Below are 18,814 nucleotides of genomic sequence, written 5' to 3'. Positions count from 1 at the left end.
CCCCGACTGGCTCCTTGTCCTCTGTCACAGGCTGGTGCAGAGGGGCCTAGGCAGTTTACAAGGTACCTTCCCGCTCTCCCAACTACCTCCTCCCACTCAAGGGGCATCGAAGATGCTGGAAGGCAAGCAGAGAATTCTTAACCCTTCTCTCATGTCCCTCCGCTTGCAACCTCCCCTGTTCCGTCTTCCTGAACACCGTGTCTGAGAACTGAGCTCTTCACAGCCAGGAAAAAGCTCAGGCTCCCGCCCAGCCGCTGCCACAAGCCTTTGGTTGGTACCCACGACGCAGACGCTCTTCCCATTCTACGGGCAAACCAGCTGAGACAAGGTCATAGGTCACAAGGCCCTCCATCCCAAGGAGGGATTGAGGGCTAGGTAGATAACACAGGGATCCAGCAGGGATCCAGTTAGGATGCAGAACTGGCTGCATCCTAAGGGTCCAAGGGCCCAGGATCTGGGGGATTCTCTTGAAGGCCCAGTCCCAGCACAAGTACTTGGGTGGGGCTGCCTGCCTGCCAGGGAGAGGCTGGCTGGATGTCACATTTGGAGATGACGCTCTAAGATCAAAGTAATGCTCACATCAAAAAGGAAAGATAAGGATAGAGAGGGCCCAGTTGTCGAAGCTTCATTCTTCCTGTATCCTCATAGGTCCCGGGGCTCCGCCCACTGCTCCATCTATCCAAGTTCTTGTAAATGTAACAGCCTTCAAAGGCCCAGACCATTGGCTGCACATGGAAAAGCTAGCACTAAGCACCAGCTCCCAGCAGCCTCTGGGGCCCAGTGTCTGTCAGCCGTGGCCAGTAGGAAACAAGAAGGTTTGTCTTACCTTCCTGGCTCTGGGCAAGGCTGCTGAGGGCCAGCATGAGGACCATAGCGAGGACACAGATCACCTTGCGCTCCATGGCAGCTTCACGGGAAGACCACGAGTGATGGATGAGCTTCTGCCCGAGTTCTTGACTTTATATCGCGGGTCTGTTTGCCTAGAGTGAGTGAGCATTTGCCAAAGGAGGGTCCACGCTGAGTAAGATTACAAGGTGTTTCTGAGATGCAGTCACGGGCTGAGAGGGCGCTGATAGGAAAGGCTAGTCCCTCTCGTAAGATACACTGGCTAACCTGTGTACCTCCCCTGACATGACCTTGTTCCAGTCCTGAGTGGTTTTCATAAAATCCTCCAGCTGGGCTAACTTTGCTTGCTCAGTTGGTGCTGATTCATAGCAAGAGACCGCAGAAAGGGCCTGTTGCACCAATAATGCTCAGCGAGTGATCTGAAGCTGGTGAGCCCCCATCTGCTGGCCCCGTGCTCCCAAAGTGGGCATGCGCGTCATGTCATCGACTTGGACGATCTGGGTCACCTGGTGTCGGGAAGAGTGTGACTCGACAAGATGACAGGGAAAATTAATGGGTCCCCTGATAGCATGCTCCTCTCTTTGGCTGGGATGAACCTGTAGGATGCATCTTTCCAGCATTCGCTTCATCCTTACGCGTGCCTATGTGACCAGGTTGCTCTTAGGCCCCTTACTGAGGAGACATACTCAATGGGAATCTGCCCCACTGAGAACTTGGGACCCTGAAAACCTGCAAAAGCTCAGAGTCCTTGTCGAGGTCTGTATGCTCATCTTGTCCAGCTCACCTAAGTGATTCCTTCTTTAGTTTTCATTTGAGATGAGACCAGGTAGATTCCAGGTGCTGTGGCCATAGACTACTACCCTAAATGTGGTGGGGTCCTTTTAGAAAAGGAAAAGAATGGCTGGAGAGATGGCTCAGCAGTTAAGAGCACTGACTGCTCTTCCGAAGGTCCTGAGTTCAAGTCCCAGCAACCACATGCTGGCTCACAACCATCCGTAATGAGATCTGACGCCCTCTTCTAGAGTGTCTGAAGACAGCTACAGTGTACTTATAGATAATAAATGTTTAAGAAAAAGAAAAGGAACAGAAAAAGGAAGAAAAACCAATCATGTGCAAGAGCTAAGTGGAAAACAGACCCAGTGGCCTCGCCCTGCCTGGTACCTGCTGCACTCCCTGTCTTCCAGCCTCTGCCTCAATGTCCCCAAAAGGTGTTCTGCCTCCTGGGTCATAGTCTCTGAGAGCATCTCTCTGACTCACCCTCCACCTCTGCCTTCATTATTGATCTCGTGGTCTAGCCCACGCAGCTACTCTGAGTATAGGATCGTTGTTTATAGCCCTCACCTAGACTGCAAGGTCCGTGAGAGCAGAGGCTTTGTTTTGTTCTGGGAGTGGCCCAGCTCCAAGACCACAAAGCTTCAACGGGCATCAGCAGTAGCTGTAAACACATGAATGAATGAATGAATGAATGAATGAATGAACCAACCACAGCAGAAGTGCTTTTCCTTTGGTGATCGATTAAGGGTCCTGCAGGCTAGCCTGGAAGAGAACCTTACTAAGTAAACGCCAGAGGCCCTCGAGGAGGGAACGTGGATCGGAGTGCAAGCATTACTCTCTTTCCCCTTCAACTCCTGCTTAAGCAGGATCACAGGAGAGGGCCTGACAGGCAGAACTGGGGGCCTTCTGAAACAAAGAGGGCTGAGTTCATCACACACAAGGGAGGAGCGGCTTCCTTGGATCACCGTGAGAGCCCAGAAAGCAGAGCGAGAACAATGTAACAGTTGGGAGAAATAGGAGGCGAGGCTTGTGGAGGCTAAGCCACAAGGAGAGCAGCCTACCGGTGGGTGCAACGGGGTGATGGTCGAGATTGATGTCGACCCCAGATAAACATCCACACACATGGAGAAGCAGGAAGAGCTCTGCTAGCTGCTTGTGATAGAGAGAAGGGGGAGACAGCTGAGAGGAGAGGAGGGTCCTAGGTAGGTGCTCCCTAACAGAAGGGGAAAGGCTTGAAGTATCTGGGAAGGTCACTTCTGCGTAGAGTATGGCCCTCTCTGCATGCAGAATGTATTGAGTGGCTTGCCTAGACGAGAAAGGAATGGACCACAAGGAGACGTATTTGGAACACGGTCAAATGAAGAGTCTGCCTAAGACGGGATACTCAAACATGTCAAATACTGGCCACGGTAGAACAGCTCCCAGACCAAATGCATGCAAACACAGACGGGAAGGGAAGGATCCAGGCTCAGCACACTGGCACACAGAGGGAGGAGGAAATGGAGACATCGGAGGGGCACAGAAGCCCTCCTTCCTCCTGCTGGGCTGTGACTTGTTGAAGAAAATAACAAATTCTTCAGAGGCCAGCGAGAGCCAGCGCCATTCACTGGGGTGGATCTGGGGGATGCCCAGTAAACCGCCTTCTGCATAGATTACCTGGCTCCTTTTTTGTTTTTTCTTTTTTTTTTTTTTTGTCAAATCTGACTTCTTTTGAGAAAAACCGGGGAGGGGGAATCCCTGAGCCTCTGGATTTTCCCTTGAGGTAGAGAGTGGAGTGGCTGAAGCTGATCTTGCAGGGACAGCAGGTGAGGGCTCCATTTCTCCAGAGTAGAGTCACCTCTACTCTGTAATTTCCAATGGAAGACAATAGTGGACCTACTAAATAAAAACCAGGCTTTTAACATGGCGGTTACTCCCACCCAGGGGAGAACGCAGGGCTGACTGACACACCACCCATGGTCGGGGAACCTGCGCAGTGTCTCACCAGCTCTGGGGTTGGGGTTTCCTATTTGAAAAATAGAGACTAGTCAGGTAGAGATGCAAACCACTGTCAATACTATTAAAAACATCACGGAAACGCAAGACCCCGGAAGTACAGCCGCCTCGTGACCCAGCTACCCACGATGGGGTATGTGTCCAAAGGAAAGGAAGCCAGTATGCGAAGGGGCATTGCACGCTGTGCTCTGAAGTGAGGCTCGGAGCCACAGGCGGAGGGATCAGAGTGCGAGCTGAGACTGGAACCCCTAGAAACCTTGCCACCTCTGCCAGAAGTGGAGCAGCCTTCTTCTAGGAAGGTCTCCAGACAACCACACCCTGAAACGATCTTATCGTGCTCCGAGAAAGGACTCAGAAACAGGCGCGGGCGCAGACACAGACGCAGAGACGCAGACGCACAGACCCTGCACGGTCTCGCATGTCTGTGAAACGGTAAAAACCTGAACTTGGGGAGCACAGTGTAGGATGATGGTTTTGATGGCCAGAAGAACATATGGAAGGGAGGCGGTGTTGCTCAAAGCAAGAGGAAATTAAGTCTAAGAGCTCTTTGGAGCAGTACCACGTGATGGTTCATAGGTTCAGTACGGTGGCTTGGCCCAGCGAGATGGTTTCAGTGGGTAAAGGTACCTGCCACCGAGCCTGACAACCTAACTGCCGGCGATAAGACCCACGCGGCAGAAAGAGAGACCTGACTCCTGCAGGCTGCCCTCTGAGCTACAGAGGCACCATGGCACATGTGCACCCTCACAAAAATAAAACAAATAAATAAGCTAATGTATGAACGAACAGTTTGGCTCAACTGGCTCATGAGGTACACATTTTGTTTTGTTTTGTTTTGTTTTGTTTTAATGTTTTGAGGCAATAGTATAAAGGGCACGATGTCCTTGTGCCCACAGAGAAATGCTAGGGAAACCAAGAATGCTAGGCACTCAGGCTTGTCTCTTTAAGGGAAGAGATGCGTACCCATTTCCACCTGGAAAGCAGGGAAGAGGTGTAGTTAATGACCTGATGATCTGTGCTGGAGAGATGGCTCAGTGGTTAAGAGCACTGACTGCTCTTTCAGAGGTCCTGAGTTCAAATCCCAACAAGCACATGGTGGCTCACAACCATCTGTCATGGGATCCGACACCCTTTTCTGGTGTGTCTGAAGACAGCTACAGTGTACTTACATATAATCAATAAGTAAATCTTTAGGAAAATAAATAAATAACCTGGTGATCTGAGTTAACTGTAGGATCAGGCCTCACCAGAATCTCTCCTTCTCCCCACCCTGGGGCTATTATCTTTATTCAAGATCTTCCTCCCTAGAATTTTATTTTGAATACTGTTTCTCAATCGATAGAGCCTATTCCTATGGAAGAGGTCAAAGGCGATTTGCAGAAAACTTGGACTTTGCAAAGAGTTTTGATGTGGTCATCCCATAAGCATTCTTGTGACAGTTGTCACCGGGAACCTCTCTTCCAAAATTGTACTGTGTTTAAATATGTCAAAAAAATAATCTCAGACGCTAAAAGTTTGGAACAATGCCAGCTAACCCAGCCTTGTTGAACTGGATTTCCTTCTTGCCCCACACTGACTGATCATTACTCTGTCGGCCCTGGTGTTTGCAGAGACCCCTACCCAGCAGGGTCCTCACTTGTAACATACCCTGGCCTTGAACTTGTGATCCTTCTGACTCACCCTTTCCGGTGCTGGGATACCAACCGTTGGGTACCACCAGGACTAGCTGTGCACACATACTTCGAAGCATTGTATTATATATCATAAGTGTATATAGTTTTTTATGCTGAACTTTAAAGTTAATTATCTACATAGAAAAAGGAAATGTCTTAGTAAGGGGCCTACAGCAGCTTTTAGAAGTCTTGAGGCGGGGCTGGTGAGATGGCTCAGCGGGTAAGAGCACCGACTGCTCTTCAGAAGGTCATGAGTTCAAATCCCAGCAACCACATGGTGGCTCACAACCACCCGTAATGAGTTCTGATGCCCTCTTCTGGTGCTGTCTGAAGACAGCTACAGTGTACTTACTTATAATAAATAAATAAATCTTTAAAAAAAAAAAAAGAAGTCTTGAGGCTCTAGTTGGAGCTGACATGGGATCCAGAGTTCCCCAAATACAATAAAGGGCCCTGGAGCGAGCCTGTGAGACTATTTCCAAGTGTCTCTTCTGCACTATCCAAAAGCCTTGACCTCCAGCAGCTGACACTGTGCCCTCATTTGGAAATAGATCTTGGCAGATGATGGCGTTCAGGTGGAGACAGGATAGATGTGAATGTTTCCATATAAAACAAGAAACCTGGGCACAGACACATCCTTGGACTTCACTGGGGCAGCCAGAGAAAGAAGCCCATGCAGTCTGGATGCTGGTGAAGAAAACCACGAGGTCTGTCTGAGACTGTCAGTCCGAGCTCTGAGCTGATCCAGACCCTCGGAAGCACAGACAGACTTCATCCACCTCTCCAGAGAGCAGCTGGGGACTACAGGGGACGCTGGCCTCACCATGTGGGCAGCAAGGGTTCACATCCTCCCGTGTTGGAACCATCACTTGCAGATTTTTAAGGATTATCATCATGCATGTAGAATTATACTACAGTGTTACATCCAAAGGATCCCTGAAGTTTAAAACAGCCTGAGAGAAAAAAAAAAAAGACTGAGATCAGGTGTTAGAGTTGACGGGTGTGAGAAGGTGGGGGTCTGTGGATCGCTCTGGGTTCGGCTTCCTAAATTAACCCCTGCGAGAGAAGAATTAACTTCCATTATTGAAAAGGCAGTATTAAACCAGTGCAGCTCAGTACTCTTGCTCTCCCCAGATCAACATGGGAGAAGCTGCTCTCCTCTCGCGGCAGGTGAGTCAGAAGATAAGATATGGGGCTAGTGTTTGACTTTGTGAGGGTTCCTCGGGCCCACACCCCACCAATGGGCTTGCACTGGAACCATTTCCGAACACCTTCCCTGAAGTCAAACACAGACCTGAGGTGGGCTCCTGTAATCACTCAGATATCCGCCGCTGCAGTGTGGAGCCACCCATTCCTGCCTGGTGAGTCCTCCTTGCTCCACCCCATAAATCCTAGAGCCTCACTCCACACAGGCCAAGGAGGGGACAGTAGATGTCCAAGCCTGTCGATGATATCATGGAGACTTCTAAGTCCCAAGCCTTGTCCTCTTCCCCCCTCTCCTCCTCTGCCTCCCATATCACCAGCCATCATCCAGAGAAGCAAGACATGAATCAAAGCCCCCAAACTTATGTAAGTTCTGACCATGAGCTTTTAAGAAGGAGGTGTTGTCTCTGGAGCTTCAGTGCTGGTTCAACCTGGCCATGGGTGAGTGCGTCCCAGAGGGGACCCCATGATTGTGAGGTGTTCTAATGGGAGGTACAGAGAGTTCCCCTGCAGCTATCTATGACGTTTGGCCTTTTTGAATTTTCTATGAAATGAGACCATGAAAAGGGATTTCAAAAACTGCGAGAGGGAGAGTTTAGTTTCTGAGGCCAGACCTCCAGAGACTTGGCAGTCCCTTCTACGGTCTCCACTAAAGTTGGCGTTGTGAGGGGTTGGATTGCAGTCCGAATGGAGCAAGGGAAATGGGAGTACATTCCACCGAGGACTTCAGGATCCCAACCAGCAACTGATAACAGCAAAATGGCTGGGCAGGAAAATAGAAGGTCTGACTGCCCAGCGGCATGTAACTGGTATGCCTAACACACTCCACCCAACAGCAGCTGAAACCAGCTCTGTTCCAAGTTAGACCCTACAGAGATGAGACCACAAAACACACATCCACAAAATAAAAATAAGTCAAATATCCCAGATTGTAGTGGGATCAAACCAGGAATTAGCACCAAAGAACAGGGGGGAACTCTAAACGTGTGGAAACCAAGCACTGTGTTTCTCAGACACCCATGAAGTGAAAAGGGGCGTTTCAAACGGAACTTTGAAGAACACAGAACTAAAGGAAAATGAAAACACATTTTATCTCAGAATGTGTAGGGCTCAGCTGAAGCAGGCGTGAGATCACGTGACGGCATTAATGTACACTAGCAATGAGGACAGTATCAAACCAATAACGAACTGGTTCACCGATAAAAGATCAATAGGGCCAGGCATGGTGATGTACACCTCTAATCCCAGCACTTGGGAGGTAGTGGCAGGCAGATCTCTGGGAGTTCGAGGCCAGTCTGATCTACAGAGTGAGTTTCAGGACAGCCAGAGTGACAAAATGAGACTCTATCTAAAAAAGAAAAAAAAAAAAAAACAAATGTATTTTGCTTATGATATAGTCAGCAAATAAAAAAGACATAGATAGGGCTGGAGAGATGGCTCAGTGGTTAAGAGCAGTGACTTCTCTTCCAAAGGCCCTGAGTTCAAATCCCAGCAACCACATGGTGGCTCACATCCATCTGTAACAAGATGATGCCCTCTTCTGGAGTGTCTGAGGACAGCTACAGTGTACTTACATATAATAAATAAATAAATCTTTAAAAAAAAAAAAAGACATAGATAGACCAATTCCTCATAAATTACAAACTGCCAAACTCAATTAAGGTGAAAATTTGCTCCCTATAATCCTCAAAAAATAAGCTGGGCAGTGGTGGCACACGCCTTTAACCCCAGCACTTGGGAGGCAGAGACAGGCAGATTTCTGAGTTCGAGGTCAGCCTGGTCTACAGAGTGAGTTCCAGGACAGCCAGGGCTACACAGAGAAACCCTGTCTCAAAAAAACAAAACAAAACAAAACAAAACAAAAAATCCTCAAAAAGTTTGAATTCATAGTTGGATTTCTAGGCCCAGTTTTTAAAATTAACACTAATTTCACATAATTTCTCTGGGAGACAGAGAATGGTGAATACTTGTTAACTCATTTATGAGGTCATTATCACCCAATTTCCCACTGAGGCCAGACACAGCCAGCACACAGAGCTGACATCTCTCCTGTGCAGAGCCACGATAGTCATAAACTCAGACACAACTTCTACAATAAAACACCTGGAGCCTAAGTCAACAATATATTTAAAAAAAAAAAGTATATGTGAAGCCAATTAGGATTTCTTCTAATTATTCAAGGCTGCTATAACTCTAAAAATGACCATATCAACTTAAGCAGGAAAACCAACTAACAAGATTTAGCAACCATTTGTGCCTTTAAAAATCTCCTAGAATCATGGCTATGGAAGCAAATGATCTCACCTTGAAAAAGAGCATCCACGAAATGCCTGCAGTAATGTCATATTTACTGGTGAAAGGCTGGAAACTTTTATCCTAAGATTGAGAATAAAGAGAGGGTGCTAATGCTTATCCAGTGTCATAATAGAGATTGTAGTTATGTAATTAAAGTATAATTACATGTGTAAAAAATATACACATGCGAATAAATCAATTCATTTGCAGATGTCATTACCACACCTATATAAGGTCTCCAGGAGGTAGGAGTGCAGCTCCGGGGTAGAGTACCACATAGTTAGTATGTGCCCTCGAGGTCCTGAGTTCGATCTCTAGAACCCAAAATAAGATCAAATTCCAAGGAATCTACAAAGAGCTAAAGATGAAAGAGTTTAGCCAGGCCATGAAAGCCAACTGCTCCTCTACACAGTACCAGAGAATGGCAGAAACATTCAAAACACAATGGCCTTTTACAGTCACTCAAGAAAAATATGAAAAACAGATAAGACCTGCATGCAAAACAAAAAACAACAAACAAAACAACAACAAAACAAACCAACCAACCAAGGCTCTTCACAGGAGAGATGTCAGCTCTCCCCAGACAGATCCAGTTCCTATGATTTTTGGCAGCCATGAATAAGCTTATTTTAGGATCTACTTGGAGAGATGCTGGCCACAGAAGAACCAAAACAGTCCTAAAAACAGAACACGTGGGAAGAGGCCCTGATATTTAGGCTTGCTGCTGGTGGGAGGGTCGGTATTGGGGCCAGTGCAGCAGTAGTAGATGAGCAGACACGTGGGTCAATAAGGAACGGCTGAAGACTCAGAACAGACTTCACACATACGCTCATGACAAAGGCGTAGATAGTCATTGGAGGAGACATTGATAGTGGAGCTATGGGGAGTCTGGACTGTGACCCGGGGGCTGGGGGGTAGGGTGGGGCAGGTGCCTCAGTTACACTTCACACCTCCAACAAAACACATCATAGAACTAAATATTAAAATAAATAAATAAAACTTTTAAGATAAACACAGGCAAAGTCTTTCAGGACTAAAATCATCCGGGACCTAAAACTAAGTGAAATGTCCTCCAGCTTTTCACTGAGGACTTGAGAACTGATGAGAAAACTCCAGCAACTGGGCCTCACCAGTCGCTTAGCATTGCCAACCTGACACAATCTGGAATCATCTGGGAAAAGAGTCTCAGAGAGGGATTGTCTAGATCAGTGTCGTTTTGATTGTGTTGAGGTAGGAAGACCCGCCCACTGTGGACGGCACCATTCCCTAGGCAGCTGATCCTGAACTGTGTAAGTACAGAGATGGGGACTGGGCATAAGTAAACATGCATGCGTGTCTGCCCTTGATTGTGTGTTATGACTAGCTATTTCAAGTTTCTGTCCTCTGGACTGTAACCTAGAATTATCAGATGAAATAAATCCCTTTTCTGGCTTCAGGCCTTTCTGCCAGGATATTTTATCATAGCATCAACAATGAAATGAAGAAATCCACCTTAAATTTTTTTTTTAAGACTGATTTTATTAACGAATGCATATTTGTGCATCTATGTGCACAAAAGGGCAGGTGTCCAAGCCAGAGGTATCAGATCACCCTGGATCTGGACTTGGATGGTTGTGAGCATCCCAGCATGGGTACTGAGAACTGGACTCAGGTCCACTGAAAGAGTACCTCCTGCACACCACCCCTGCCTTCTAGGATACCCCAGTGTTCACGAGAGCAAGGAGAGAGACTGTAATAGGCGCAGGGGCTGCGTCCTTCACCAGGGACCCTTGGTAGAAGGGGAGATGACAAATGTCCAAAATGCACATAAAAGAGACAACAAGCTGAGCTCTCAAGAGCGGGAGCCTCTGTTGGCACCAAGGTGCAAAAGAAAGAAAGGAAAAAGACAAGAATCCAGGTCCCATCCTGAGACATGGCCCTGATACTTACAGAGAATAGCTGTGAAACAGAATCACTAGGCTTGCCTGTAATTCTAGCAGAGGAGGAGGAGGAGGGAGGAGTGAGTTGAGGGAGATGGAGGGGACCTGCCCTGTCCTGTCCCTTCTTTTCTGTGATTACTATGTGGTGACCCCTTCTCTATGATCATACTCCGACCATTTCTCTGTGAACTATACCTTTAATCACTACTTCTACATGACTCACACCACTCAGGCAGCCCAGGCAGCCAAGGATATGGTCCAGGTCTACATGGTTATATCCTGGAGTCCGGTTTTCCCATACCTGCTGATAACGTTTGTACTTTTGAGTGGAGAGATATGGAGACTTTTAAAGCAAATTATGATGTTAAAGTCTATCTCTGGGGTTCTTCTCATTGTGTCTAAGCCAGTGTGCTTATGTACGAAGTGATAGCTTTCAGGTGGTCTGTGGTGGTGGCTTGTTCTTACAGCCTGCCATTCATTTGTTCATCCCGCCAGAATGTGTGAGCATTGTGTAGATCCTAGACTCAGTGCCAGGGACACGGGCATCAATGGGCCAGCTTCATTCCCAATAAGCCTTCAGCTTAGAGTGACATACAGGCTCTCACACAAATGGTGACGTTGCCAAGAAGGATGAATGACGTTGCCAAGAAGGACGAATGTCCTTGTGTACACTCATATGCAAACAAGCACATCCATGCCAATTTGTACACACACATGCACACATCTCTTATGAAGCCCATAAAGAAAGAAGGGATGTAGTGGCTTGAATGAGATGTCTGTCACAGTCTCAGGCATTTGAACACTTGGTCCCCAGTTGGTGACATTATTAGGGGAGGTCTGGATGGTACAACCTTGCTGGGGGAATTGTCTTTGAGGGCAGGATTTGGGATTGAAAGCCTCTTGTCCTTTGCAGTTTTCTCTCTCTGCTCGTACTTGCATCCAAAGATGTAAGTCCTCGGTTTCTGCTCCAGCTGCCATCCCTGCTGTTTACCGTCACACCTTTCTCCCACGATGGACTCTTATCCCTCTAGAACCGTAATCCGAAGCAAACTCTTGCTTGGTTTGTGCTTTGTTGCAGCAACAGAGAAGCAACGGAGAAGCAACGCCGAGGAGGTTTGTGAACTTCAGGGAAAATCTAGTCTCTGTAAGCACCCAGAGGGGGTAGCTAAACTAGGAACCAGCCCCTCTCAAGGAAGGGACTGCCAGATGGACAGACCATGACTCTGCATGCTGAGCCCTCTACAGGCTCTGCCCGGACACGGGGTGTGGTCTGTGCCTGCGGCGAGCCTACTAAAGCTTTGTTTCACAGGATGTGGGTAAGGATGGGGCACAGTGAGACATCCTTGAGTTGGTGACATTTAATTTTTAAGCAACAGAGGGGCTTGGTAGATGGCTCAGTGTGTCACAATACCTGCCATGCAAGCACGAGGGCCTAAGTTCAAATCCTCAGAAACTGTGTTTAAAACAATGTTGAGCATGGACGGACAAACACACACACACACCTGTAACTCCAGCACTGGGAGGTTGGGGGGGGGGGGGCAGGGCAGAATCAAGGTTGTTAGGACTTGCTGGTCAGCAAACAGCAAATCCAGATTCAGCGAGAGACCTTATCTTAAGGGAATAGGGAAGAGAGAAACAGAGAATGATGCTTAACACCAACAGCTGGAAGGAGAAGAACATGGCCACCCTGCTGACCTCTGCCTTGAACTAGCAGCTGTCTCTGGGAAAACCAAATGTTGCCCTAGAGGACGAAATCATCCAGGACCTTGGATCATGGGTGGCTCTGATGGCTCTGAATAGATAGCAAAATGCCAACGTGTCTCGCGTCCCACGTTGCTTTCGCTCCTACTGACTGGATCTAAGATGAGCCATTCGTAGTCCATACAGCGCTGGGCCAATGTGTGGTCTTGAGAAAATGCATCCTTTCTCACACCCCAGACTCCTCAACACGGAAGAGGGACCACACACCAGTGCTATTACTTCTCAGTGTCCCTGGACTACCATCTAGTCATCTCCACTTGAAAGCCAACATTTGGGAGAGGAGACCTTGTGGGATGCAATCAGGTTTATTCGAGGGCCCACACCTTGGCAGATAGATAAGGCTGTTCTTAGAGCACTGCTTTGGAAGATTCAGGGATGCTGATGTTTACAGAGAGAAGTGGAAAGGCTGTGTCCTGGATGCTGTCTGAACATCCTGTACCTTTTCCCTCTGGCCTGAGCCCTATCGTGGGGTCCAAGCTCCTGAGAGGAAATCCTGCGTTCCCTTCTGGAGATGTGGTGCTTTGCTGCAGGCCAAACCTCACAGAAGGTGCCCACGCTTCTCAGTAAAGACCACGGTAAGGCAGTGCATGCTTTATGTTGTATGGAGACCACATAGACATCCCAGATTCTGTAAACCTAAAGAAATACAACTTAGCAGTTAGCACATTGATCCTTTAGGTGGGTCTCTTCTTCAGAATTTTGAGTGCCAGGCCAAAGGGAAGGGACCTAAGGCTTGCGGAGGAGGAGGAAGATGAAGTAGGCCTTGTGGCAGGGTGGGCTGGGGCGTGTGGGGAGGCTTAAGGGAAGGGAAGCAGGAATGCAGAGGGGAAACAGGCCTGAAGAGGAGAATCAGGCCTCTGGGAAGAAGTCCTGAAGAAGAGCAAAAGAAGGCTCTGCCAAGAATGACTCCCTCCCAAGGAGTGGCCGAGCCATCACAGCCAAGCGCAATGACAGAGGTAAGTCTATGGAAACGTGGAAGGGTTAGACTAGGCACCCAGTTTGTGCTGATTAGCCAAGACAGTCTGTAAGCATCGACACCACCATGACAGGGAAGGGTGAGGTCCCAGCAGGCTGGGAGCTTCCTTCTGCAGCTTCATTCAGTCTGGCTCTCTCAAGTGAGATGGCTACGTAGGAAAACTCACTCCCCAGCTTGCCTCTACTCCACGGAAACTGGCAATATTGTCAATGAGAATCTGGCGAAACCCACCAGAAGGGAGGGCCTCTTCAACAGTCATCTAAGGTTTCTCTTCCCAAAGTTTCCGTTACAAGAAGCCAACTATATACGGTCCACTGATATTAAATGGAAAATTCCGGAGACACACTACTGGCGAGTGTTCAGCTACTGTTTTGAATACTATGGGGAAATCTCATGCCTTTCCACTCTCTTCCACCCCAGGACATAAGCCATGCATTTGTCCAGTGTGTCCATACCGAGTATGTTACCCACCCACCAGTCAAGTAGAATCTTGGTAGAGCAATGCTTATGTCCAAATGACACTTACTTGCCTTTGTATTGGTTCCAGATATAAGACATAACCCGGTTTGTAGGTAGGAGCCTTCCTAAAGTAGCTGTGGCAATGAGCAAGCATCTGAATGGAGAGAGCCTTCAGTTTGTGGATTTGAAGGGCGTTTCTGGCTCTTAGAGGTTTCGGGGGAGGGGAGTCACACCACACCAGTGACCTAATCTAGTCTAGATAGAAGAGTGAAGTTGGAGTTTGAGATTGCCTTGGGTCAGTGCATGGTTGCCTCTGGCTGCAGGGGAAGGTGGGAGGGAACTAAGAGGTCACAGTAGGTCCCACCTGACTGCTCTCTGCCTGATGTGGGAGAGACTACAAATGACAGGGCTTGACCTCTCTGAGCTTGCAACATCTGCTCTCTATTGTGCTGGCTGGTTTTATGTCAACTTGACACAAGCTGGAGTCATCAGAGAGGAGGGAAATTCAGTAGAGGAACTGTCTCCATGAGAGCTGGCTGGAGAGCCTTTTCTTAATTCGTGATTGATGGAGGAAGGCCCAGCCCATTGTGTGTGGTGCCATCCCTGGGCTGGTGGTCCTGAGTTCTATAAGAAAGCAGGCTGAGCAAGCCATGGAAGACAATCCAGTCAGTAGCACCCCTCCATGGCCTCTGCATCAGCTCCTGCCTCCAGGATCCTGCCTCGCTTGAGTGCCTGTCTTTCACTGCCGTGGATGATGAGCCGCTTGTTACATGTAAGTGTGAGCGGCCATGTGTTGATATAGCAGCTGTGCTTTATTTTCATCTGGGATTGTCATCTCTTCCTGTGACTCATAGATAAATCACATCCACAGGGATGGGTGCTTATGGAAAAGAACCATCCGTATAGGGCACGGAGTTTACCCACAGTTTCAGGCACCCACCGTGGGTCTTGGGACATGTATTCTATTTACAGAAATCTGAGTACGGGCTCTCTAGTCTGGACAGGGTTGAGTAAAAGTACAATGGCTATGTGGCAGTTTGTTTTGGTGATGTGCCACCCCCCCACACACATACCACACACCACATACACATGCACACACACACACACATACACACACACAAACATTTTCTGTTGCAGCCACAAAGCAACTGATTCCTACTCTGAAGACCTCATCTCTGACAAACTTGAAAGACCAGTGGCTATGTCTCACATAACTATACCTTGCTATTGGGTAATATGGGGACCACAGGACTGTGAACCATAGGGGGGAGGGCTGAACACCATTGGCTGTGGTCCATTAACAGAGAGCGTGGAGGTGGAGTGGGGCAAGACTTACGATCCCTCTATTCAAGTTGCTTTTGGTGTCCAGTCTTGTCTCTGCCCACTTCTGTGTCCCTTACTCTGCTTATGGGTCCCACAATGCAATGTGGGATACTTCTGATACCTGGGAAACCTGTTCTAACGGGAAAATGCAAACTCCTGATGTGTGTAGCTTTTGGTATGCGCCCATGACTTCAGTGTCCACGACCCACCACCACGCATTCACTCAAGCCCAAGGACAAGTCAAGCTAAGCGAAGGGACACCTGCCAGAAGTGAGAAATTCATCAAGCACCAAATCCTGTGAGAGAACAGAGGAGCAAAACCTCAGGCTGAATCCGTCACAGACCAAGTTCCTCACTCCGGAAACCAGCTCTGGGAAGTAGGCAGTTGGGTTGAGATCTGGAACCTGGCTGGGGCTAGGAAGGAATAGGCGACTGCATCTTCAACAATCCACACCAGCAGTCCCCTGGCCTCCAATCTGCACCCACCGGTGTCAATGAGTTTGCATGAAAGCTTGCCTGTGTTGGCAGTGACTCTGAGGAGAAAATCTAGGGGGAGGGGTGGCAGGGAAAGGTGCCGCTTGTATGCATGAGTTGGTTCATGAAGCACAGAACCATGGTCCAAGGAGCTTCCAAGGTCATTTCAGCCCCAGAGCCAGGAGCCAGGGGCTTTAGCAGCAAGCAACTCCAGGCATCAGGGTTGAGAGAATGCTCTTCCTGTTGGCTCCATTTCAGTGCAATGCCAGAGCAGTAAAAGCTGGTATTCGCATCCAACATGGCCACACAGGAGTCCAGGGAAGGCTCGGGCTGTGTCCACCCTCAGGAGCTCAGGGGCTGGCTCGTTCCCTCTTCTTCAAGTCTTCAGATCTCTCTAGAAGCGAAAACAGAGATTGCTGGTTTTCCCCCTGCAAACCATGTCTCAGACATGGGCTACAGATTTTTCCACCAGGTGTTATCAATGGTTACTGGGGAGGGCTGCGTTTCTGAGGGAAGAGTCTGCCAGCTCTGGATGGCTCCCACTCAGAAAGCACTCCGCACTTTTCGGCTCTGCCCACTGACGGTCCCGCATGAAGGACTGCTACGTGAAGGTGTTAGGTCTCAGCCTCATGAGACTAAGTTGAGATAGAATAATTTTGTTTTAAGCCCTAATTGGATAGGGGACGTGGTTGGTAGGGTGAGGAGGATTGAGTGGAGACCCCTGGGGCCTGACATGGGACAGTGCCACAAAGTGAGAGGACTCTTGGAAGAACCTCCCATGGGGCAAGTCAAACCTAGGAATCTTCCTACAGAAGCGGGGGGGGAGGGGTGGCTTTCTGACATTCCTACAGAATGGAGGGGGCTTCCTGAGCTTTTTACAGAATGGGGGGGGGGCTTCCCGACCTTCTTGAGCTACATGGAAAGCGATTTAGAAGCAGGTGTGTCTGGCAGGTGACATCCCCTGCAGGTCCTCAGTGGTCAGAGGCAGCTGGGGACCAAGATGCCCTGAGAGACTGTCCAAAGCCCAGCCAGTCACCATAGTGAAGCCCCTCAGCCAACAAGACACTTCAGAAACCAGCCGGGTCTTTTCCTGCTGCTTTCTGTATCAAGTCTGGTGTATCCAGTCCACCAGCCTTTCTAAAATGATGTTCAAAACATTAAGATCACCTGGTCCTTACACCAGATCCCCCGATTGAGACTGACTGGAAGAGGGTCCCAGGGCTCTTCAGTTTTAGCAGATGGTCAAGGAAGGATTTGTCCACCCCAAGTTTTCCATCTGCTTATCCCTCTGGGTGGAAGTCATGCCTGAGGTTCTGATCTGGGTATGGCTATACTCACACAAGTCCTTACTAGCTTGGGAGCCCTCATTTATCCAAGATCTCATCTATCATGAGGAGTGTGCTAGGGCCCATCATGGAGCACAATGGAGAGAGCATACTGGCTAGGTCCCTGTTCCTGTCGTGGCTGCCCAACCTGAGTCCCTGACTGCCCCGTATTCTTGAATAGTGTGAGGCATCCAGGCAGCAGTTTCTTGGCTTTGTGGTGGTTTAGAGTTCCAGAACTTGTCCATGTCACATAAATTACTATTACTAACTATAGTAATAGTTTGAAATGGTTTGATTTACAGTCGCGTGGCAACTGTGTCCCAAGAGATGACCACAGGAAGGCACGCTTGCTTTCTGAGATTCCCGTATCCCTCGCCACAGCTCCCAGATACGTATAGCCGGTCCGCATTCTAGTTTCCTTGCACGATGACTCAGTGGCCTCTGCACGAGGCATCGCCTGCTCAAATGTCACCTTTTTTTTCACAAGTGGAAGACAAATGTTAGCTAAATCCTGTACTGAGGAAGAGCCTGTGGTACTAAATACATAATAGTACCAACAGACTGTCCCAGCTGGTGGCTTCCTACCAGCCTGTGACTGGCAGTCAGGCCTACATTGGGCCAGCCCTACAGGCTCCATCGTGCATCAAAGATGGAAGCAAGGCTGTGGAAAGTCACAGCTATGACTAGTGTCGCTGAGATCTGAGCATGCCCTGGCCTCACCTGCCACCACCTCATCCCCACCCGACCCCGACACGGGAGCCGAGTTCAGTGTCTCCATTTAGATGAAGAAGCAGAGAGCTTGGGGGTGTCGGCTCAGTGGTGGAGTCCCACCTAGTACACACAAGACCTTGCATTCAGTCCTCAGTACTAAAAATGAAAAAAAAAAAAAAAAGGAAAAAAACCTTGAGTTAAACCAATAATGAAAAAAATAGTATAGTTACTATATTTAGTAATAGTAACGTATGTGACATGGACAAGCTTTTTAAAAGGCAACAGTCGCATGGCATTGGACACGATGACGCATGCAGCCACCCCCTCTGTAGGTTGGAGAGAGAGCTCGGAGGTTAAGAGCACTGGCTGCTCTTGTAGAGGACCTGGGTTTGATTTGCAGCTCACAACTGTTCTGTGACTCCAGTCTCGAGAGATCTGAAGCCCTCTTCTGACCACCCCAGGCATCAAGCACACACGGAGCACAGACATAGATGAAGACAAAACACTCATACACCTAAGATAAAACTAACACTTAAGAAAGGAAAGAAACAGAAATTAACCCCCGAGGGATGCTAAGGGAGTTCTTGAAGGCTTCTTATTTAGTCAACTGCTTCAAATGACAAGAACCCTTTAAAAAGGTCCTTGAGGTGGCTCAGTGCTTAAGAGCACATACCACTCTCTACTGCAGTGGACCTGGGTTTGATTCCTAGCTCCCACACTGAGCAGTTTACAATACTGTAACTCTAAATCCTACGTCTTCTTCTAATCCTTGAAGACACTGTACTCACATGCACACACACATACATGCACACACACATACATGCACATACATACACACCACACACATACACACATACACTCGCACACACATGTACACACACACTACATACACTCAGACACACACACTGCTCCCACATATGCAAAGACACACACACATGCACACACACATCACATACATACAGACACACTGCTCCCACATATACACATATACAGGCATGTGTACATACACATGTGGCCAGGCGGTGGTGGCACATGCCTTTAATCCCAGCACTTGGGAGGCAGAGGCAGGTGGATTTCTGA

The 18,814-nt window shown here is 48.5% G+C and overlaps 2 protein-coding genes across 3 annotated transcripts in view; both read right to left on the bottom strand.

The window, feature by feature from the left end:
- The window catches only part of Tff1 (trefoil factor 1), a 3,665-nt gene extending 2,763 nt beyond the window's left edge, over positions 1-902 (bottom strand). For both annotated transcript variants that reach the window (XM_031347887.1, XM_031347886.1), the window contains exon 1: positions 827-902. In XM_031347887.1, the coding sequence (XP_031203747.1) occupies positions 827-902 (76 nt within the window). The remainder of the gene's footprint in view (positions 1-826) is intronic.
- Positions 903-15,936: 15,034 nt separating this feature from the next.
- Tmprss3 (transmembrane serine protease 3) overlaps positions 15,937-18,814 on the bottom strand; it is a 21,528-nt gene continuing 18,650 nt past the window's right edge. Inside the window, exon 13 of the mRNA XM_031347601.1 lies at positions 15,937-16,092. Within this exon, the coding sequence (XP_031203461.1) occupies positions 16,075-16,092 (18 nt within the window). The 3' untranslated portion in view covers positions 15,937-16,074. The remainder of the gene's footprint in view (positions 16,093-18,814) is intronic.

Source organism: Mastomys coucha, unplaced genomic scaffold, assembly GCF_008632895.1.
Source record: "Mastomys coucha isolate ucsf_1 unplaced genomic scaffold, UCSF_Mcou_1 pScaffold3, whole genome shotgun sequence".
Lineage (NCBI taxonomy): Eukaryota > Metazoa > Chordata > Mammalia > Rodentia > Muridae > Mastomys > Mastomys coucha.
Note: the sequence above shows the minus strand (reverse complement) of the source record. Positions and strands in the feature narration are given on the sequence as shown.